At 41.8% G+C, this 22678-nt stretch overlaps 1 protein-coding gene across 1 annotated transcript; it reads left to right on the top strand.

The window, feature by feature from the left end:
* Positions 1–244: 244 nt before the first annotated feature.
* On the top strand, positions 245–21689 carry usp4 (ubiquitin specific peptidase 4 (proto-oncogene)). Its single transcript, XM_018734153.2, has 22 exons — positions 245–525; positions 1857–1984; positions 2364–2494; positions 3221–3347; positions 3542–3687; positions 3869–3930; positions 8894–9037; positions 9346–9463; positions 9760–9933; positions 10693–10851; positions 11046–11270; positions 11871–11954; positions 12126–12220; positions 12455–12637; positions 12903–13153; positions 13239–13466; positions 13709–13779; positions 14035–14150; positions 14444–14593; positions 16009–16112; positions 16777–16865; positions 17568–21689. The coding sequence occupies exons 1-22, from the start codon at positions 377–379 to the stop codon at positions 17688–17690; spliced, it is 3057 nt and encodes a 1018-aa protein (XP_018589669.1). The 5' UTR covers positions 245–376; the 3' UTR covers positions 17691–21689.
* The last annotated feature ends 989 nt before the right edge of the window (positions 21690–22678 follow it).

Here is a 22678-nt window from a genome sequence, read left to right as displayed (position 1 = left end):
TGTTGTAATTCAAAGTTTAAGATGTAAAATGAACTCCGTTAGAGGTTCACAATATAAACTGGTCACTGGTTCATAGGAAATGGAATCAATTCATAAGAACCGAAAAGGTAGTAATCAATGATGGGGGAGTTGGTAGGGGGCTGAAGACGTCGCGCGCCAGGCCCAGGGCAGGGCGAACGGCTCTGACTGACGAGCAGCTTCTATGACGCGATCACGCTGACAGGCGGTGTTTCGGCGAGTGAACCGACTGCACGAGGCGCGCGCAGCGTCGGCTACTCTCGCGGTGCTCTCGCGCCGTTCCCGCGCCGTCCGCCCGCTCGCGAATCGCATTTCCGCTCCAGCGCGCCCCCGCCGACTGCGCTTCAGTGACGGCGCGATGGCCGAGGGAGGCGGACCCGAGTCGGGTAGTGGGGCAGAGCCCGATCCGGAGCCGGTGCCTGTTCAGATACCTATTCCTTCAACTGAGAGCCAGAAGCAGACTATCGGGACGCTGCTGAAGACGCCGCTGCGGAAGGGGGACGAATGGTGAGCTTTGAGCTCCACTTCGAGCCGCAGTTCCGATACCGGCCGCCGGTCATGATGATGACAGGCCCGAGCGAGCCGAGGAGCGGCGGCATGAGGAGCCGGCGATACGAAACGATGCAGGAAACGGCCGCTTTAATCCGCTCATTTCATTGGACATGATGTTTACTTGTCCGCAAAATAAGCTCTGCTTATAGCCGGGTTGTCCGCCTTAGCCATAGTGAGTTTCGCCACAATGTAAGCTATTTACAGAAAGCACTTCCTCTATCTATCTACCCGGCATGTGGTACCCCGGGCCACGTCAGGTGTGCCCGGGAGGGATGGCAGGAAAACTCGAGGATGTGTAGGCCGCAGCGGCTGACTCAGTGCTTTGTCATGTGTGCTGGATGTGACCCAGCGCGTCCTCCGGCCGGCGCTCCTGCTTTACAGGGCAGCTTTTCAAATGTGGCCCTGTTGTGTATTTTAATCATGTTTTATAAAGACAATCTGAGAACTGCCCATGATGTTTCAGCACAGGACGATGAGTCAGTTCCTCAAATCTGCCGGTAGAAAGAGACAGGAGGAGCCGCTTCGTTCGTGTTCTCGGCTGCGGTGCCGCACGCACGGCACGGTCTGTCAGGACAACAGCGCCGCACGAACGACCTGCTTTTTATTCATTTAAACTTTCCGCCCTCCCTTAACTTGAGAAAATTGGCAATTGCGTAGCTTTGAGCTGCTGAATGGAAAGAGCTGCACCGAGTGAGAAGCAGCCACTCCAGCCCGCAGATCATCATGATTTTTCCTCATTGATAGTGAGGAGCCACAGAACAGTTTAGGCCTCATAAATGATAAACACAGTCATATCAGCATGGCCAGTCTTTTGTGATAAAATGTGTTTCTTTCAAAAAAATAAGAAAAAAAAAAAAGTTCTGAACATTCAAGGTACTCTGTTTAACCATGTAATGGAATCCCAGTAACAAGCTTATGCAGAGGAATTGATCCTGGCTTCAGACGAGATTAGGACATCCTCACTGTTACTATATTGGCGAGTGTGACCTCAGTTGTTGCTGTTTATTTCCACCTAATGTTCTCTCTGAATAGGTCAAAATAAGTGTATTACAGTGTTAACCGTTTCAGTTACTTTGAATAGTAACATCTGAATAGCTATATGATCCTGCAAAGGAGATGAATATGTGTGGTGTAAATTCTTTATGGTATGAAATGAATATATACTTATGATTCCTTTGCATTAGGTACTGCTTCCGTAAAGCACGTGTTATAAATGGTGGAAAAATGTACATTGCTTAAAGTTAGGTGTGTGTGGATTACTCGGTATGGTTTTTCTCATTTCTTAGGTTCTTGATTGACAGTCGGTGGTTTAAACAGTGGAAGAAGTATGTTGGCTTTGACAGCTGGGACATGTACAACGTTGGAGAGCACAATCTCTATCCTGGACCTATTGACAACTCAGGGCTTTTTTCAGGTGAGCTACACAGAGAACCTTGAAGTCCTATCTCAGTTTTTGGTATTTGACGTCACTTAGGCAACAATGTGAGCACCCAGGCTTTAGTTCTGCTTCTTCTTTAGTACCTTCAAGGTACTTATCCTGAACCGATGTAGTAAAAATCACCCAGCTATATAAATGGGGCTAAGTCAATGTAGTTGGGCTTGTGTATGAACCTAACATTGTAAATCATTTTGGAGAAAAGTTCCAGAGCAAATGCAGAAATAACATTGATTGTCAAAATTGGAAACTGCTATATTATATATGTTTCACAATCAGGACAGTACAGAATGTTTTGAAATGAATTGCGGGTGTTGGTCTTTCACTGACTTCTCCCTGCACTTTCGTTATGTTACAGACCAAGAAACCCAAACGCTGAAGGAACATCTTATTGATGAGTTAGACTATGTCCTGATGCCTACAGAAGCCTGGCAGAAGCTTGTCAGCTGGTATGGCTGCCTCGAGGGTCAGCGCCCCATTGTCCGAAAGGTGGGCTATCTCAAAAAGAAATGTCTCTAGATTTCACCAGCTACATTGTGTTCTCATCTGTGCTGCCATGTTGTTCCCTGTCTTCCTTGGAACACTTTTCATTTCATGTAGTAAGATCTTTTATAGAACTGTGGAACAGTGGTGTATTTCCAGCCTAAAATGGTTACATTTTGTGTGTTGTATTTGAAATGATCGAGAACTAGGTAGCATATGAGATGTCGTCTCTCTCTCACACACACACACACACATATATACACACACATATATATATATACACACACACACATATTGACTAGAGTAATACTGCCTGACCCAAGGGGTATTGTTGTTGAAATATCTATAAAGTCATTAGTAGAGTTGTCACAGGAGCTGTTTCTAGCACATGGAATTTGGAGAGCATGGTTGTTTCACCTTTGGTTTCAGCATGATAGTAATTGTAGCATTCTTGTTAACAAACTACATTGTTATAAACATCATAAATGACATGCTGTATTCTTGTTTCTGTTTTGTCAAAGGCCATTAGTAGAGATGTGCTGTCATTCTTTCCACATCAATAAATCTCAGCATTTTAAAACTCACAAGTATTAGGACAGTGTCAGTACTTTTATGCTGGTATACACAAAGAGCTGTAATGTATGAAAATGGCCACACTGATTACAGCTTAAATTTGACCATTGTTAAACTGACTTTGCTGTCTTTCTGACATTACCATTGCTGTTTTACTAGGTGGTGGAACATGGTATGTTTGTCAAACACTGTAAAGTGGAGGTCTATCTGCTGGAGCTCAACTTGTGTGAGAACAATAACATGGACAAAGTGGTTACACGGCATTTCAGCAAGGCTGACACCATAGGTAAGGCACAGTCAACATTTTCTCAAAATAATTTTAGGGACAATTAAAGGATGTGTGCTAACTGGTGATACAACTGTTGTAAGTCTTGTAGGCTCTTTACCTAAGCTGTTTTAAATGCATTATTGGAGAAGCACAAAAGCCCAATACCAGTGAGCACTGTGAGTGAGGATGCCCTTTAATTCACTTGTCCTCAGATACCATCGAGAAGGAGATGAGGTCACTATTTGACATCCCCTCAGAGAAGGAGACACGGCTATGGAACAAATACATGAGCAACACGTATGAACAGCTGAACAAGCCTGATAGCACGGTGCAGGATGCTGGTCTGTTCCAGGGTCAGGTAGAGTACTTTGGTCAGATATTGAGTGTTGTTTCACTTTGCTTGTCCCTGACAGGCTACTGATAATCAGTGTCTTTCAGGCTGAATACATTTTGTGTGGCCTGCTGTGACCTATGCACATCTGAGCTCTTCTCTTTCTCTCAGTGTGGTGTGTGATCCCTCATTGCTTTATTCCCCACAGGTTCTGGTGATTGAGAAGAAAAACGAGGATGGGACATGGCCCAGGCAATCTCCACATACAAAGTAAGGCAAAGTTTTGTTTCCCTGATGCATTCCTCTCTCAAAATACAGGATTATTTTGGGGCTTATTGCTGTTGAATTTTTTTAATTTAAAAAAAAATTCCTGGTTCTTTCGAGGTGAGGACAAAACAAATGGACACTTTGTTCAGAAGTTTTTCATTCTGTTACTACATATATGCCAATCTTGTGTGACTTGTGTGTACAGGAGCTCTAACTTTTGTCCTATACTCTCACATTGAATTGTCTTGGAACTACATTCTGTGTTACTAGGTAGCTACATGGATTCTGAGCTAAGTAACTACAAGCATTGTGCTAAATAACTAGAACTACTAACAAAGTTTTTTTTTTTTTTTTTTTTTTTTTTTTTTTTTTTTTTAATAACTTGCATAAAATGAGTACATACAGCACTGTGCAAAAGTTTTAGGCACTTGGGGGGGGGCTGTAAAGTAAGAATGCTTCCAAAAATAATGCTCTTGATTAAGAAACTTCCTACAAAGCTTAGTAACCATCCATCGTCGTCAACTGCTTGGCGCGGCGGGTTTGGCCGGTTCTGCTCTCTGGCGGGTCTGGGGTTCAAGTCCTGCCTGGGGTGCCTTGCGACGGGCTGGCATCATGTCCTGGGTGTGTCCCCTCCCCTTCCAGCCTTGCACCCTGTGTTGCCGGGTTAGACTCCAGTTCGCCGCAACCCCCACTTGGGATAAATGATTTTAGATTCTCTGTGTGTGTCCTTTAATGACATACAAAACCCTTACTGTAATACTGTACCTATTTGCAAAAGGAATGGTTGGAAATCTAAAATATGCGCTTTCCCATTGACACTAATTCAGAATACATTAAATAACTGTCTAAAACATTTTTGTGAAACATCTAAGTGCCTAAGACTTTTGCACAGGACTGTACAAGAATAGGGGGACGTGGTGGCGCAGCGGGTTTGGCCGGGTCCTATTCTTCGGTGGGTCTGGGGTTTGAATCCTGCTTGGGGTGCCTTGTGACGGTTTGGCGTCCCGTCCTGGGTGTGTCCCCTCTCCCTCCAGCCTTGCACCCTGTGTTGCCGGGTTAGGCTCCAGTTTGCTGCGACCCTGCTTGGGACAAGCAGTTTCAGGCAGTTCGTGTGTGTGCGTGCGTGTACAAAAATACAAACCGCAAAATTAAAGAATCTGCCACATCTCCCCTAAAACACAAAGTGAGAGAAACGAGTCTAGGAACATAGGTTAAATCTAGTTACATGCACAGTTGCCAAGTGGCACATGCGATTGGATGTAATTTCAGCCAGTATGAATTTCATCTGGTCGTCTGCCTGGTGTGATGTCTCTGTGACCCATAGACCAACAGCCTAGGTGTTATGGTGAGAGGTTGCTAGGACGTCATGGTTAGCACTCCTCCGGGACTGCTGCAGGCATCATTGCTTGTTTCAGGTGGCTGGCATAGCTCTATCTGGGCTTGCCTTTTGACCTTGTCAGCAGTGTTTGTGATCAACAGTACCCGGTAGGGTTCTCTCTTGGCCCCTACAAGCTCCTCCTCTGGTGTCTTCACATGGACTCACTCTGCAGGAGACACTAAGTTGTGTTCCTCTGAGGTAGTTCTTAGCAGCCAGTTGAGAAGCAGTCTTTACAGGATTGATTACTTTCCAGCACCAGTCCACCAGGAAATCTCATGTGTAAATCTGGTGGTTTTAAGTCTGTAGACCTGGAAAGAGACATTGGTTGTCCTTTGATTTACATTGATTTATTTTAGCAAACGCTTTTCTCCGAAGTGACTTCCAATGAACTCCATGTAGTGTTACCAGCTCGCACACCTTATTCATCAAGGTAACTTACACTGCCAGATACAATGGGTCACATCCATACATGAGTGGAACACACTGTCACTCACAGACTATGGGTTAACCTGAACAGCATGTCTTTGAACTGTGGGAAGAAACCCCCACAGAAAGAACATGCAAACTCTACACAGTTCGTAGACTAACCAACAGAGCTGAAGGGGCTTAGTAGGGCAAAAGTGTCAAACAGAGAGATGGTAACCTTGGTGTTGGGATTGTTACTTTTGACAAGTGAGGTGGAGTTTCAGAATTGCTTGAGTGTGTTTCAGGAACCCTCTTCCCCACCACTGTTCTTGAATTTGCAGTGTCATCTTTTCTGATCCCCCAAGAAAGCAGACAGTGCCACTGGAATTCCAGATACTTTCCTCATGCAGCTTACTGCCGTTCTGTAACCACTGCCTTCAAAGGAGCATCACTTTTGCATACTAGACAGTGTTAAAATATCTTCTGGTGGTGTGAGGGGTTTTTTTTTTTTTTTTTTTTTTTTTTGGGAATGTCAACTTCTTTCGTAGCACGTAGCCTCTGACATTAGTAGTGTCTTAGTTTGTCTGTACTTTGCATTTGGTGACAGCATCAGTGTTGAGTGACTGGATGGCCACTGATGCCTAGCAGATAGTATATTCTTGTATACTAGCAGGTTGAGTTCCAGTAAAACTGACCTGTTTAATTTTTGCTTCAGAAGGATTTTGTGCTCTCTGGCTCTGTGAGCCCTTTAACCTTTTCCACGTAATGGCAGTGATCGTTGTTGTGGGAGTTGCATGTTATTTCGGCACCTGTTTCCAGCAGACACTCAACCTTGCTGTCCCATCCCAGTCATTGCATGCATGCTGTCTTCTGGTTAAGTTAAGAGGGCTGCTAGTATAGCAGGAGAGGAGCTTACTTGTTGTATTTGGTAGAATCTCTGGCATCTGTAATTGCGGTTGTGTGTTATTAATAAAGGTAATGGTAAAGCTCGGAGGTTCTCGGTTCTGGCTCCATTGTGGTGGAACGATCTTCCCCTGTCACTCAGAACTGTGGAAACTCTATCTACATTCAAGAAGGGTCTAAAAACTCACCTTTTCCAGACCTACTTTGCCCAAGATCTCTCCAGCTCATGTACGGTGTAAATGTTTATGCACAGTAACTTTATGAGCATCACCAGATAAAGCCTTTAATCAGCCACTACTCCTGCATTGTATTTGCTTGCTTGTGTAGCTTACAATATTTAAAATAAATAAATAAAGGTAGGAGGGTGTCAGGATTTGTCTGTTCTGTGTTTTATGCGCCTGCTTGAACGATGAACCTTGGTGCAGCAAGTGGTAGGTAACAAACTAGGTTTACTTGAGACTTTCATGTCTGCAGCGATGTTTCTTTTGCTTAATGTAATGCATAAATTGTACTTTTACTGAGATGTACGTTGCTTTGGACAAAAGCATCTGCTAAATGAATAAATGTAAATAAATAGTTGGGGGAAGGGGTCATTGAGTTCCAGTATGAACATGTGTGCCTTCCTCCATGTTTTTACTTAGTGGCCTTCTTTCCTGCCTTTGTAGCATTTCTCAGGGTTTTGATCTGTTTTCCTTTGTTTGACATGGAGCCTTGGGCTGCCACACTAGTAGACCTTCCGTTTTAGCTTCCATGTTTGCAATCATATCTATTGGCAGTCAACCAACCATATGATTGTGATTATCTAATTCACCCCATTCAGACTTCATGATCTTCAAATTCACAGATTTCCTCTGTACCCTTATGTTAACATGCTGTTTGTCGCTGTTCTCCGATATGTTCTGATAACGGTACCTTCTGACATCCATACTCAGATGGTGGCCCGTGCACCTTGAAGCCCTTGGCTATTCTCACCAAGGGCCTTACAGCCCCTACCGTACAGGTTTCCATGCCTCATGGGTTTTGGATCATGAATGTTGCTACCGTCTAATTGATGCAAGTGACTGATGTTGAAGCTCTCCAGTTTTTACCACACTTTGCCACCTTTCTTGGGTGGTGTGAGCTCCTTGGACCAATCATTTCAGATTTAGGGGGATCACATACATTTTTATCTCTGTATCTGTTTACCACAGCACCTCCCTGTTTAGTACTTCTCTTGGTTCTCATCTTCCTGATCTTTGCAAGGACCAGTAGAGGCACTGGTGAGATTTGATCAACCCTTAAGGCACCACCTTCAGTGGGTTCCATTTGTTGGCCTTTCTTCTCAAGCTTGGTCAGGTTTGGATATAACTGTATAGAGGGAATGGGACACGTGCACACGGAGGAGGAATGGTGTTCTATATAACCTCGATTTCTGCAGTAGCTCTGTTCTTCATTCTCTCCAGTCGGTTTCATTGACAGTCCTTGCTTCAGTTGTAATGCATACACAAGTGGTACGTTATACCACACGCTGGTCAAACAGTCACCGTGACCTGATATCCAGACTGAAATGACTAGTCTTTACGTGATAGCAGTTACCGCTTGCTAGCACTGGAGTCGAGGACTTAAAGCGGAGTCCTCATCTCTCGAGATGGATCTGCTCAGTTTGTGGTGCTAAGTGTTGGATTCAGTATTTTTGTTCAGAACATTTTCTTTACTACACTGACAAATGTCTTATGCTCTCATACAAAATTGTCTTGGAAATTCAGATATTCTGTCACTATATTTATTCTACATATGTTAATAAGAAACTACATACATTCTGCCAAATAAGTAGGTAAGTGCAGACATTTGATTTTGCTGAAAGTATTAAACTTCAAAAAAAGAGTACATGTCAGATGTTCATATCCCACATGGTTTTCCTCTTATATGCAGACACATTTTATATAAATAGCTTTAACAGTACAATTTTACCAAGGGAGCATACATTTGGTTTTCATTAATAATGTGGTCAATAAACTAGTTTCAGAACTTCAGCCCTCTTTATTGAATTTTAATTTGCAGTCCACCAGTTACAAGTTCATTTTTCCACCCCATGTGTTCTGAATTTGTGGAATGTATAATGTCAGATTGCACCCAGGCCTGCTGTTATGCATGGACCAGTTCCTGTCTTTTCACTTTTAAAGTGCTTCAAGTCACAGCATGCTGTACTATTTAATGAAATGTGCTGTACTTGATGTTGTAATCTCCAGTCTACTCATCTGAGCAATTCATGTACACGATACTCCATCATTGGTTCCATAGGTCCAGTACAGCCACATCTCGTAACTTCACTACCTCCCCAAAACTTTCTTCTTACTCATCGGCTATCGTCTCTTCCACCGTCACCAATGGGGATAGCAACAGCAACTCCGGGTATACATTGAACAACAGCTCCTCTGGTAACAGGCAAGTACAGAAACATTTTGGATTAAGCAGTTCCTGTAGGTAATTGGTACAAGCGTCATGAAATGCAACTCTTGAATCAGCAAGTGCCTTGGTGGTTAAGAAACCGTTAATAAAGTGTTTTAGATTCATGAGACAACAAGGACTTTACTGTTGCTACCCATGCAGAGGTTGCTTAACCTGAACTGGTTTAGTTAATTGCCCAGCTGTAAACAAATTTAAAATACTTTATGCAAGTAAAGGTGTAGAAAGAACAGCTGCTAACTTCCTGAATTACTCAATGTGGTAATGATGTGGATCTCTCCTCCTAGGCTGGGAGGTTATAGCTCATACAGCTCCATCTACAGCTATAGAGAGGCCCAGTCTCAGCCTGGCTTATGTGGTCTTAGTAACCTGGGCAACACCTGCTTCATGAACTCTGCCCTCCAGGTACCCCTCTCTCCTCCCTTTTTTTTTTTCCTTACTGTTTATCTTGTGATGATTATGCATGATTCTGCAACATCTGTTTAATGAACTCTGCATTTCAGGTTCAGTAGAGCATTGTCACTATACCTCTAGCAAAAGTGTGGATTTAGTTTTTTTCCAAAAGATGGTTGTAACTTTCTACCCCTCTCTTGTTAGTATTTCATTTCACTCAGTATAATTCTGCTGACGCTGTAAATAAGTATTTATTCTGATGAGGCATTGACTTGCATGGGCTCCCTCACTTTTCGTTTCTTCTGTAGTGCCTGAGCAACACACCCCCACTGACTCAGTACTTCCTGGATGACCTGTATGAGGCAGAAATCAATCGGGACAATCCACTGGGAATGCGGGGAGAGATTGCGGAGGCCTACGCAGACCTCATAAAGCAGATGTGGCTCAGCCGCAGCAGCTATGTGGCTCCACGGTCATTCAAGGTAAGCATAATATCTGTAGAAAACTCAGGGTTTTTAGGTCATGGTGACCTAAAGACCATTCTTGCTCAGATTGTTTTTGCTTTATAACTACTTCAAAGTTTGTACATGAGCAATTAAACCTCTTCATCATACAATTCACTTATCTAGTAGCCCTTCCATTAAATCATATTTTTATAATTTTTTATAAAAATTGAGTTTCATTTTTATAATGAATGGTCAAAAAAATCCAGAGAGCAGTTGAAAGTGTGAAGCATCTGAGACAGCATCATACAGTGTAAGCGTCAACAACAGCAGCTCAGTTCTTTCCAAAAATGGCATCTATGCAATCTTTGTCATGCTTTCAGTGTACATTTTGTACTGATGGTTATGCTATTATTGAGTTCAGTGAGGCTATTTGCTAAATTTATGGTAAAATTGCATTTAAAATTCAGCACTGAGCAATACGTTTTATTAAGGTACTGTATGTTCAAAACAATATACAGTATATGATGATGGTATTCTAGTTGAACATGTTATGAGTAGGTTTTTTGACCTCATTTCTGGGAAAAAAAGTGGTCATTGGATAAAGAGGGTTAGAAAGAAATACTTGACACTTTGACTTAAACAATTCAGTTACAATTATACTTAACTGAAGAGTATTTCTGCCTTTTTTTTGAAAGAGTGAGTTGTTGAAGCTGTGCAGTGCTTGTACAAGTGATATATTCTCGCTGCAAACCTTAATTCTGAAAATGCCCTTCTTCCTGGTGGTAATAATCCCAGACCCAGGTAGGTCGCTTTGCCCCCCAATTCTCCGGGTACCAACAGCAGGACTCCCAAGAGCTGCTTGCCTTTCTTCTGGATGGGCTCCACGAGGACTTGAATCGGGTTAAGAAGAAGCCTTACTTGGCCCTGAGGGACGCAGAGGGCCGACCGGATGAGGTGCTTGTCCTTTGTCTTCCTTGAACGCTCGACAGATCTATATGAAACTGAAGTGCAGTGATACAGTGCTACATTAAATGTAAATTCATACTGTGCTGCTTGAGCAGTATTCTTCTCCCCCCTTATTTCAGTTTGACTTAGGTAAACTTGACTACAGGATTGTAAATGTGTGTGTGACTATGTCCTGTGGACAGATTGTAGCAAAGGAAGCTTGGACGAACCACCGTCTGCGTAATGACTCCATAATCGTGGACATCTTCCATGGCCTCTTCAAATCCACTCTTGTCTGCCCTGAGTGCTCCAAGGTGTCTGTGACCTTTGACCCCTTCTGCTACCTCACTCTGCCTCTCCCCATGAAGAAGGACCGCACTATGGAGGTGTTCTTGGTTCGCATGGACCCCCAGACTAGGCCCATGCAGGTACAAACTGTTGGCACTTTTTTAAAATATTTATTTTTTTTGCATAATGTTTTGGCCCTTTCATAAAAGTTTTGCATAACTTTTAGCTTTAGACATTCCCCCCCCCCCATTTACTGTATATTGCTTGATGTTTGTAGAAACAATTTGGTACTGCTCAAGGGTGAAGTATTCCAAAGTCCTTAGGAAAATTGCTATTGATTTCTAAGCAGCTACCCTTCTTAAACCCTGTAGTTTTAGGAAATTGCACCTAGAAATTTACTGGGATTCACAGTGAATCCAAGGAAAAGCTTGTGGGAAGGCTTTGCTGTGTAGCCCTAGAGCACGGAATGTGCCATGGTTTTTCTTTGTAGAAGTTCACTTGCATTTAATGAGTTGTCATGAATTGATTTAGTCTGTTATATTAAGCAGTTACTGTAATAATTCCTTTTGTAACTGGTGAAAATAATATTCACAATTCTTGTGATGGTCTCTTGTGAGTTGCCAGGTCATGTTCTTGCAGTGCAGTAAAGTTGCAGAGCAATATGTGAAACTTGTGGGTCTAGATGTATCACAGAAGCTGTGGTCAAATACAGCACTGCAAAGGCCGTGTCTCCTCTCCAGTACAGGGTGGTGGTCCCCAAGATGGGCAGTGTGGGAGACCTGTGCAACGCCTTGTCTAAACACTCTGGAATTCCTGCTGAAAGTGTGAGGAAATCCTCTCTTTATTTCCTCTTGAAGTTCTCAAACACATCACATTTACCTTGCTGGTAGAGGCTAGATGATCACTTTGTTTCCTTGTTTTACCTAAGAGGTACATTTTAATTTAGTTTTCAGTGTGAGCTGAGCTGTGTTTCTCAAATATAATGGTTATTTCAGATGGTAGTAGCAGATGTTTACAACCACCGCTTCCATAAAATCTACCGATGGGATGACGGACTTAACCATATAATGGAGAAGGACGACATCTTTGTGTGAGTCTGTTGTTCTGCACACTTTTTGTGAAAACCAGGTATAAAATTACCTTATGGGACAGTAAAATCAGTAGTGCACATTTAAGCATAATTATCACACCACTTTTTCACAGGATTTTATCATTTGTTTAGTGAATTGTAGCAGCCTGTTTCTTTTGCATGTGCTGTGCCCTGTGCTGTGCTTTGACAGCATGAAAGCTCTGACGTGCTCCCTGCAATCTCTCCATATCCCAGTTACGAGGTGGGTGAAGAGAACGGGGAGTGGATTAATCTCCCTGTGTACTTCCGAGAGCGGCACGCGAAGCATTCAGCCAGCTCCTCCAGCACCATGCTGTTCGGCCAGCCGCTTCTCATCACCGTTCCTCGCCAGAACCTCGCGGTGGACTTGCTGTATGAGAAGGTGCTCGAGAGGATTGGGTAAGAGTGGGCCAAATGCCTCCTGGGGGACACTGCAATACACAAGTGTAACAAGCTTTACATGAATTAAGCAACACTTCAGTCTATGAGCTCAGTTATTATAGCACCGTTATTCCGATCTACTGTTGATAGCTAGAGATATAGTTGCTTCCATCCTGTTTGCTAAATTAATGTTAAACTTCCAGAAATGTCCTTGTGAGTTCGTATTTAAATTCTTCTACTACAGTAATTGTAGTAATGCGACGGCCCTTCTTCTGTTCTCCAGACGCTATGTGAGGCAGCCTCATGGCTGTGTATCTGAGCGCAGGGCTTCTGCCTCAGCCTCCACCTCCTCCTCAAGCAGCAGCTGCAGCAGCAGTCAAGCCTCTGCAGCTCCCAGTCACAGTGCTGAGCCAGGTGATCCGTGCAGTCCTCTGTCGGAGGGGGCGTCCTGCAGTGCTAGTGCTGTGGGTATCTACAACCTCCAGCAGGGGCAGCCACTGGCAGCTTGCAACGGTCCCAGTAGAGTGTGCGAAGGTGAGTTCTCTCTTCTGGGCTCTGCCTCTGTTTTTTGGCCGAGGCTGCAAACTTGTGAGCACTGAAGATCTTCCTATTCTTGCAGGTGAAGAGGAGGCCATGGACCATCAGGTGAGCCCCGAGCCGGACAACAGCCAGTCAGACGCATCCGCTGAGGAGGAGGATGGCGAGGACCTAGAGGACTGTCCCACAGGCAGCATGGCCAAAAAGAGCTGCTCTCGGCCCAGGCTGTTCTCCTTCAGCATGGTGAACTCGTACGGAACAGCAAATATCAGCCCTCTGCCCTGTGATGGGAACATCCTCAAACTGAACAGCAAGTATCTCTTCCTACCTTTTCTGTCTCTCTTTTGCTCTCCAGACATCTGCATTAAGGGGATGCCTTTGTTTATAGATACAACTTAATTTTTTTTTTCTCCTTTAAGGAAGCAATTCTGTCTAATGCTTTGAATATAAACTATGGTTAACCTTGCATTTTAGACTTTGTAATGGTGAAAGATATGTAATTTATTTCATATTTGCAACCATTGGGGGCCAATTTCAGCTCTCTTTTAACAGCACATTCCACAATAGCCATTGACTGGGACTCCGAAATGAAGAAGCAATGCTATGATGATCAGGAAGCAGAGGTCAGAAGCTCAACTTGTCACTTCAGTTTTTTACTTTCTGAATGAGACCCATCCTGACTTGTGTGTTTGCTTGCACGTGTGGTCATTTGTTTGACCACAAGGTGGCAGACAAAGTAAAGTGTTAACCGCAAAATTTTCTGGAAAGTTTCTCTTGTAATTCAATCTCGGTGCCTTCAGAGTGGCTTCTTTTGAAAACCACAATGTATACAAGTTCCTTAAGTAAGTACAGTTTACAAAGACATGATCCTCCCCAAGGCCTACGAGAAGCATGAGAGCATGCTGCAACCGCAGAAGAAGAAGACCACGGTGGCTCTCAGGGAGTGCATTGAGCTCTTCACCACCATGGAGACGCTGGGAGAACATGATCCCTGGTGAGATTGCTGCACTGCCTTCTTACTCTTGACTAAACTGTACATGCAGCAGTGCTGAACTATAATCCACTTTATAGACAACATTCTACTAGTTTGATGCCATGTTTTGGGTGAGGCTTAGGCATGTGTCTCAAACCTTTTTTTTTTTTTTTTTTTTTTGGTGGGTCTCGGGCAGCTGCAAGTACGTTTTTACCTAGTGGTACCAGTAGAAACAATTCCCCATGTAGAGCAGAGCCAAACTACAACTTGCTGTATCACATCTCTTACTGCTTATCCTTGGGTTTTCATCACAGGTACTGCCCCACGTGCAGGAAGCATCAGCAAGCCACTAAGAAGTTTGATCTGTGGTGCCTACCACGCATCCTGGTGGTCCATCTAAAGCGCTTTTCATACAACCGCTGCTGGAGGGACAAGCTGGACACAGTAGTGGACTTCCCCATCAGGTACAAATGCCGACACACAATTCTTGGAATAGTCTAATGCCACCGTTTTTGCTAGCATGCACGACAACATTGGTAGTTACATATAAACTTTATACAATTTACTTTAACCAGCCTCTTTATTTACAAGTTAACTGAATATGAGGGCGCTACATGTGAAGAAACAAATCTATAGCTTTTCCAAAAAGATATGCTTTACAAATTGAGTTATTTTATTCAGTTGTATGCTTCAGTCAGTACTACGCATGGGTGCTAATTACAGTTAAGTCTTCTTGTTTGTCATTGTTTTCCAGTGTGGGTCATGGGGCCCGGTATGCTATGCATACAATTTTTCCGCATACTGTGTTCTTCGGAAATTTGCCTTGGGCTGTTACCAAATTTTATTTAAACCGCTGTAATTGTGTACATTTCAGGACCTTTTTTTTTTTTTTTTTTTTTTTAACCTTCTTAGTTGTTTTCAGCTGAATTTGTTTGCCAAAGATGGTTCTACAGAGCTGTACAAAGGCTAACAGTGGACTTACTTTCATAGCAAGTCCTGAGTTAGCCAAAGAATGTTTTTTTTTTTTTGTAAAACTTACTCTAATTGTTTTCTGTCAATGAACAAATTAATCACTTTATTATAATGGGCTTAATAGTTACATTTTTTTTTAATGCTTTTTCCATGATTTAATGGCACAGTCAAACATATGGTAATTAGAACCAATAAGCAAATGTATGGAGCAGGCAAGTACACTAGGTGGCACCGGATCATCTGAGACCTTTCAGAGCTGCTCAGTCTTATGTTTCAGCCCTTGGAAAGTGGCCTCAACATTTATACTGAATGCAAGGAACAGAGAAAATATAGCAGTTCATTAACTCTTGGTGTCTTGACACATTTCTTTCTAATCATCTTAACAGAGACTAATACATGTGAAAACAGGTCTATGACTTTCTAGCAGCCTTGTAATTTCTGATTGCTTCACTTCAGGCGGTGTGTTCCAAAAGTGTGTGAGGCCACTGGGATATAGTAGATAACAGTAAAGCTGTTGTGAAAGGGACATGTTTGAATGAGCCATTGTCCTCTTACAGTATCTCTCAGGGACAAGGAAATGTGAGAGAATTAACTGGCAGAGAAAGTGACCTTCAACAAAAGCTGACTCATACTTACTTGCAGAGGATGTGAAGATGTTTGTGAAGTGGTAGTTTGCCCAGGTTTAGTCTGCTTCTAAATATTTTTTTTTTTTTTTTTTTTTTACAGCATTGTAACTATCTATCTTAGCTGGTGATTAATAAGTTTCACCCTGCTAGGTGTTTTTGGACTTCTAACAGAATAACCATTACAGTTGTATCCTGTCACTGCATGTTTTGTACACAGTGCAAGGTTGTGGTCTAAACTGATTGTCTCTCTTCCCCCCCCTCCCCTTCCCTCCACACTCTAGGGACTTGAACATGTCTGAGTTTGTCTGTGACCCCAAAGCAGGACCCTACATTTATGACCTCATCGCTGTATCTAACCACTATGGTGGAATGGGTGGAGGGCACTGTGAGTTTCTCTCTACATTTTCTTCATACCGATCATTGTTTACAAGTAGTATGATGTGTGCTGTTTCAGTTGAAGAAACACCACTAATGTGTGAACAACATACAAGTCACAAATGACTGCCTATATGAGACAAAATCATATCTTCAGCAGTTGCATCTCATCTCACAGATAACCCTGAAACAAGAACAGTAAAGCTCAGAGGTTTCCTAGCAAGCTGGTAAAAGGTAGTCGAGAGGAATTTCCAGTTTAATAAACTGGAGTTTGAAATCTTGGGCCATTGTGTCAGTCAGGAGCTCATAGTGTCTTGTTTAAACATACTGTATTTAGAAGAAAAAAAATCTTTCACTTGTCCAGATAAATGTTTTTATCAGTGCATTGCAAAATTTATTTACAAACCATAAAACCTTTAAATAGATTCATCATGTGATTTTTTTTTTTTTTTTTTTTTTTTTTTTTTTTTTTTGTTGTTGAACAGAGAAGGTGTCTAGCCCTCAGTTCACTGGAAATTTTTTTTTTTGGACTTTTAAATGTGTACATATAAATAAAATGAACTGCTTTCTATTTACAGTTTAAAGGTCAGCTGAACACAAGTATTGTTCTTGTAACGGAAGGTGTCAGTGTTTGGAGTCATGTTGAATGGTACCATGGTCTTTCTCTTCCACAGATACAGCATACTGCAAGAACAAAATCGATGGGAAGTGGTATTACTTTGATGACAGCAGTGTTTCATCTGCTACTGAAGATCAGATTGTGGTGAGAATTTAATTTATTTTTTTTATTATAATTGTCCCTTGTAATGCATTCAAATTAGCGTCATGGAAAGTTAAATACGTAGTAACCAAAAAAATGCTGGAAAAATTGCTATAGTTGAAACTGCTGAAGTTTCCAGGAAAGTGTTATAAGCCCTGCTCTCACAATAGTAAAAAAAAAAAAAAAAATATATATATTTATTCATTTAACTGATACTTTTTTCCAAAGCAACTTACAATGTTAAGGTACTTAAAATTATATATGCATTTATGCAGCTGTGTATTTTTATTGGAGTAATTTTACAGTATTTACCAAGCTCAAGGAAACTATAACCGGAAATCATGGGATCTGAACCTGCGACCTTTGGGTCCAAAGGCAGCAGCAGCACTAACCACAACGTTACCAGCTGTCCCACATGTCTCGTATGTAATGTGAGCACAGAAGTAATGATCCAACATGGACCCGTTTCAGCCACAGCCCGTCCTCGCTGTGTGGAAATGTCAGTAGGACAGAAAAAAAAAAAGATCTAAAATTTGTCAAAATAATAAAATAGTTACTACTGTGAGTACTGGCCTTGCATCACTATATATTAATGTTCTGACACTTTGAAAAGTAACTTCCTGCCAGTGGTCCTTTCTCTGCCATGCTGGAGTTTGGTTTCTTGGGATGTTCCTGTAGTCTAAGCCTCACCTTCTTTTGTCACAGACAAAAGCTGCCTACGTGCTCTTTTACCAACGCAGAGATGAGGAGTCCCCCACTAAGCCAGCCCCCTCCGCCTCCCTGAGCGGGGCACCCGAGGCAGGAGACGATCACATGGACACCAACTGAGAGGCCAGGATTTTCTGGGACAAATGCTAAAATGAGACGCATTAACGCACACATGCAGAGCTACTCCAGTGATTTAAGACTTGTACTGAATCGATATTATTATAGCCCTCTGTTGCTTTCCGGTTTTTTATTTTTTTCCATGTGCATCGTCACCATGAGCTGAATTGTTTTGATGCGTCATCTGAGAGACTCCCTGTTGCGGAGACCGTGACCTGCTGACCTGTGAACCTAGTTTACTGCAGTAGCTCAAGAAAGAAGCATGTACAGCGATTGTTAACCTCTCACTGGACGACCGGAATGTTAAAGTGGAATAATCAATACATAAGTAAGGGTAGCCTTGTCAGTGGCGCCCTGGAAATGTCACAAGAAAATATTGATTATAATATGAAGCCAAATGCACATGTTTGTTTTTACCAAAGCGCTCCAAGGTGTACACAGTTTTCCAACAGTATGGGTGGTAGGCTTGGTGGGAGGGTGGGGAGGGGGGTATCATTCACTTGTCATGTCTTTTCTGCTTCTACATGTAATTGAGTTGGAGAGGCTATCTTAGAGATTAAAATATTTGCAGAATCCCATTCAGCTCTCTTGGGTGTGCAAACACACACACACACACACACACACACACACACACAGACACACACACATACCCTTAGACACAGTACAGCATTGCGCTATCTTGACTTGTGCCTTTAGCAACAAAGAAGAAGCTCCCAGGCAGATGGCAGGCCTGTTAAACTGAAGCGAAATCACCCCTCCCTTCCACCCCAACTCCCCACAGATGCTGTTTGTGATTAACTGGTCCTGCCTTGATGGGACAGACCTCAGAGGGATGGTTTGAAGCAGTCTGCGCTCAACACGCTGCTCCTTTTTCAGCCGTTGGTAGTGCCATGTCGGTCGGTTTCTTGTGTAGCACTGCTCTGTGGCCCCTGTGAGACAGGGAATATGATGGAAAAACAAGGGGATAACACCAGAACATCAGCAGACTCTTAGCAATGTGGCATACTGAAAACATGCATCATTTCAAGCAATTTCACTTTAGGATTGAGGGCCAGTCAGGCTCTTTTTGAGAGGCAGTAGATAGAGAATATTTAAACATTTATAGATTTTATCTTTTTTTTAAGGGTTAAGGTAGATTTTTCCTACTTTAGTTCCTATTGCCGCTAAGTTTTAATCTGTGCTCTTCAGTGATGCATCACAAGTGGGGTTTTTTTTTTTTTTTTTTCCCCAGGGGGGTGGATGCCACAGTGTCTGTTTGTGGAAATGGTGCTAAATTGCTGACACTTGAAGTTCTGCTGTTATGCAGGAGACTAGAACTCACCTTACTCTAACAAAAGCGAATTGACACCCATGAGCAAGGAGATGCAAGTCTTAGTTAGTGTTTCAGCATTCTGAGTGATGATCTCTGTGCCAACTAGTTGGCTGAAAAAGGACAGAAATAAACCTTTCTTTTTCAAGATTAAACTGCGAAAAACTTCCTACAGCTGAATATGGACTGGAAATACAATTCAGCATGTTTGTATTCCATAGGAGTGTTCTTCTGTTTTCTGTGCATTGTAGAAACAAAAAAAAAAAATAGTGACTTGTGTGCAGTGCTGGCTATACTCAGTGGTGAGTTCTTTTTAAAACATATTTGGAAATAATTAAGCTCCTAGGTGATTTTGGTTTCATCTTTTGCTGAACATGTATTCCACAGAAAATTGTGGCCGAAGCTTTGGAACGCATAAATAAGGGAAAGGCACAACAGCCACACCTGGCCTCTGCGGATGTCTTTTCTAGAAAGAAGAGTTGTCATTTATTACATTTTATCATGTTTTATTATCTTATGTCGTAATGCTCTTCCTTTTGCATGGAAATCTTCCTAGAGAAAGTGAATAATTCTCACTGAAGAGAAAGGGCACGGCATTGGGATACTGTATATCTCGGTGAAATGGATTGGTGCCTACTGTTTAGGTTTGTCATGTATCAATATTTGTAATCCCTCAACATTTTATATTTTCATTTTTCCATCAGACAGTAAAAAATACCATACTTCTAACAGTGCTGTTTTTATTTGCATACATATCAAAGTTTCTAATAATTAAAAATGTCATTTTCATCTGGCTGCATTGATTCGTGGCATGGAGGAGGGAATTTTTTTCTCCCTGCTTAACTGGAAAATTGGTAAATGTTTGTTTAAAATATATACAAACTGGTGGAAAAGTAAAAGTCTAATCTGTCTTTCCATGGAATGCAACTACAGTAAACATTTAATTAGCAGTAATCGGCTCATTCTTTACAAGAATACATCAGATTGGTTATCCAGTACTCTTAACATGGTCTGTGGTTACGCAATGCTTCGCACAGTATACTGGCCAAAAGTCCTTCAGGTCATCCTTCATAAATATCAAAAATGAAGCATTTTTTGTAAGGCTGCTCAAGAGTGGTCACCGGCAGCCACAGCCTAAGCTGGTTTTTACTTGTTCTTAATTATGTTTAAGTAGTTAACACTATAGTGTCCCTCCTCACCTGGCATTTAAGGTGTCCAGCGGGCACTGTTTAAGCAGTGCTGTCGAACTTGAGTCGCGTCCGAGCGCAGAGGAGTGGACTCGAGCCCCTTTACACTGTAATTAAAGGATCACGGTGAACGGCTGCAGTGAGACCGATAGCGGCGCTTGCCATTCCTCGTCCCCATGCTCAGCACCGTTCTGTTCTACGTTTTATTGGGAAAATGCTGCCACTTAATTAAGCAAATAGTTTTTTCTTTTTCCTTCAAATGTCTAAATGATAAAATACAAGAACTCCGGGTGCTTCAAATCCCTTATCAATGCAAGAGTAGTGTCGTTATGTATGCATATAAAATAATCTGGCTCTTATTTTTTAATCATAGTTTAAAGGATGAAGCTTGGTGACTGTTGGGCTATTTCCATAATGTGCTTCTCCCAGTTTTGGATTAATTTCAGTAGCAGACATTTTTGTTACTTTGTATTTAAGCTTAAACAGAAACACTTGAAATATTTGGATGTATAAATGTGTGCACTTGTAACTGAAAAGTTTTTTTTTTAGGTTGGGTCATCATTCCATACCTGGGCTCCCGTTAAAGTGTGATGGTTTCTTCTCCCAGACGCACGAAGAAATGTGTGAGAGCTGATTTTGAGATGTACATGCATTTAGGGTAATTCCAGCTTGTTTAAATTATGGCTTATTATAATATACATCCTGTAAGTACTATGCGTAAGGAACATTTTTCTCTTAAGCGCTTGAGTATATTTGGTAAATAAACTGAAAATATCACAATGTCTCAATGTATAATTTTTTAAATAAACCAGTTTACTGTGCCTAGGAGCTCGGAATTGTGTATGAGGAAAATTATAACTATCGTTGACCATTATACGCTTACGTGCCACTGCTTTTTTTTTTTTAAATTTATTTATTTATATAAACTGACACCTTGAACAAGGTTTTGCAGCTATGGTCCTGGAAAGAGAGGTTAGATGATGTGCTTTTTGCTCAGGCTCAGCTGTACTGAGATTAGAGGTTATACCCTGTGCCATATAGCCTGCAATTTATGGGCTAATTCTGACAGTAACTGAAGTGTCTTCTCTGAAAGCAGCAGAGCTGTGCTTTCTCTCAACAACTTTCTTAACTTGCTGAATCACTTAAACAGTTTATGGATTTAATCTTTGATACAGCAAAATGTTTACTCGAGACATTCAGATTGAAGTACTTGGGTAAGGTAAACCTAGCAGGCCCCGCATCTCATCTTGGTTTCTGAGGTCCTGCTGTAATGAATGCAGCCCGGCAGCTCTTTGTCTTCTAGAATATCTATCACTCCAAGTACCAAATATATAAAAAATTATGGTTTTAACGTGTGATTTGTTTTGTAATTCCTTTAAAATACACATGCTTTTGTCTTGTTCTCCTCCTTCCCCGTTCACAAACTTCCTCATACCATTTTGAAACGATCCTGCTCTTTCCCAGCCAGGAAATGGTGCAACTCAACTGCTTGTCACACACTTATTAGTCACACACATTAATTAATCATTAATAATTGTCACTCAGTTAACAATTGTGATGCTGTCATTGTGTGAGAAGAGTGCTCTATAAAAATAAATTGAATTAATCACATAACCTATTCCTCATTTTAGATACTCTGTGTGTGTATAAATAAACCTGTTCTTCATGGTCATGGTGCAGCATTAATGTGGAAGTCTTTTGAATCCCACTTTGAAGATTAGGATGATTATTTGAACTGATAAATTTTCATTAAAAAATATAAAACATAAGGATGGGTTCTGTTAACAGCTAAATGCAAACCAGTGCTACTTTGTGGAATACAGCAAACCGGTGTTTAAAGTAACTCTAGTTTTAGTTTGTTAAACCTGTTGTGAGGATTGAAGAAAAGTGTCATTGTTATTTTGGATGTGTAGCCCTTGTGCTTTGTGATCCAGATGGAGTTCGTAGCTGGTTAGGGTGGCTTCATAACAGCTTCATAAGAGTCGCAGCACCTGCCAGGAGCCACAGGCTCTGTTGCCATGGTGTTGGTGGCACAGGAGCCATTTACGTAGCTCAAAATAGGCTCATTACAGACTGGCCCGGACAAAAACAGGCCCATAACTTCATGCTGCTCTCAGGAAGTGGAGTAATCATGGTTAACTATAAATCAATGAAAGATTAACCAGCTCAACCCTGCTGAAAATGAGCAGGAACTAGTGTTTACTGTACAATAGCTCAAAAAGAGGTGTCTCCTTTCATACTAGATGTGTGTATCTTTTGTAATCAGATTATCACTTTAATTATTTGCATTATAGTGTATTAGTTTTTGCATAAACCATGTTCAGATTTAAGATAGTCTTGAATGTGCAGGTTGCTATCTTAAAAGAAAAAACTATGCCAGTACTCGATGTGTACTGGTTTATGAAGTGGGGAGAAATTATACTCAAGAATCACATGGCTGCAGCCAAGTGTCTCCTCCTCTTTGTGAAACACACTTTTGTATTGTTTCCAGACAT

Source organism: Scleropages formosus, chromosome 22 (assembly GCF_900964775.1).
Source record: "Scleropages formosus chromosome 22, fSclFor1.1, whole genome shotgun sequence".
NCBI classification, from domain to species: Eukaryota; Metazoa; Chordata; class Actinopteri; order Osteoglossiformes; family Osteoglossidae; genus Scleropages; species Scleropages formosus.
This window is presented reverse-complemented; position numbering and strand designations above follow the sequence as displayed.

Coding starts and splice junctions, on each gene's coding strand:
- usp4 (XM_018734153.2), top strand. CDS start 377: ATGGCCGAGGGAGGCGGACCCGAGTCGGGTAGTGGGGCAGAGCCCGAT. Junction 3,931..8,893: donor AGGCAATCTCCACATACAAA/GTAAGGCAAAGT, acceptor TTGGTTCCATAG/GTCCAGTACAGCCACATCTC. Junction 12,638..12,902: donor AAGGTGCTCGAGAGGATTGG/GTAAGAGTGGGC, acceptor TCTGTTCTCCAG/ACGCTATGTGAGGCAGCCTC.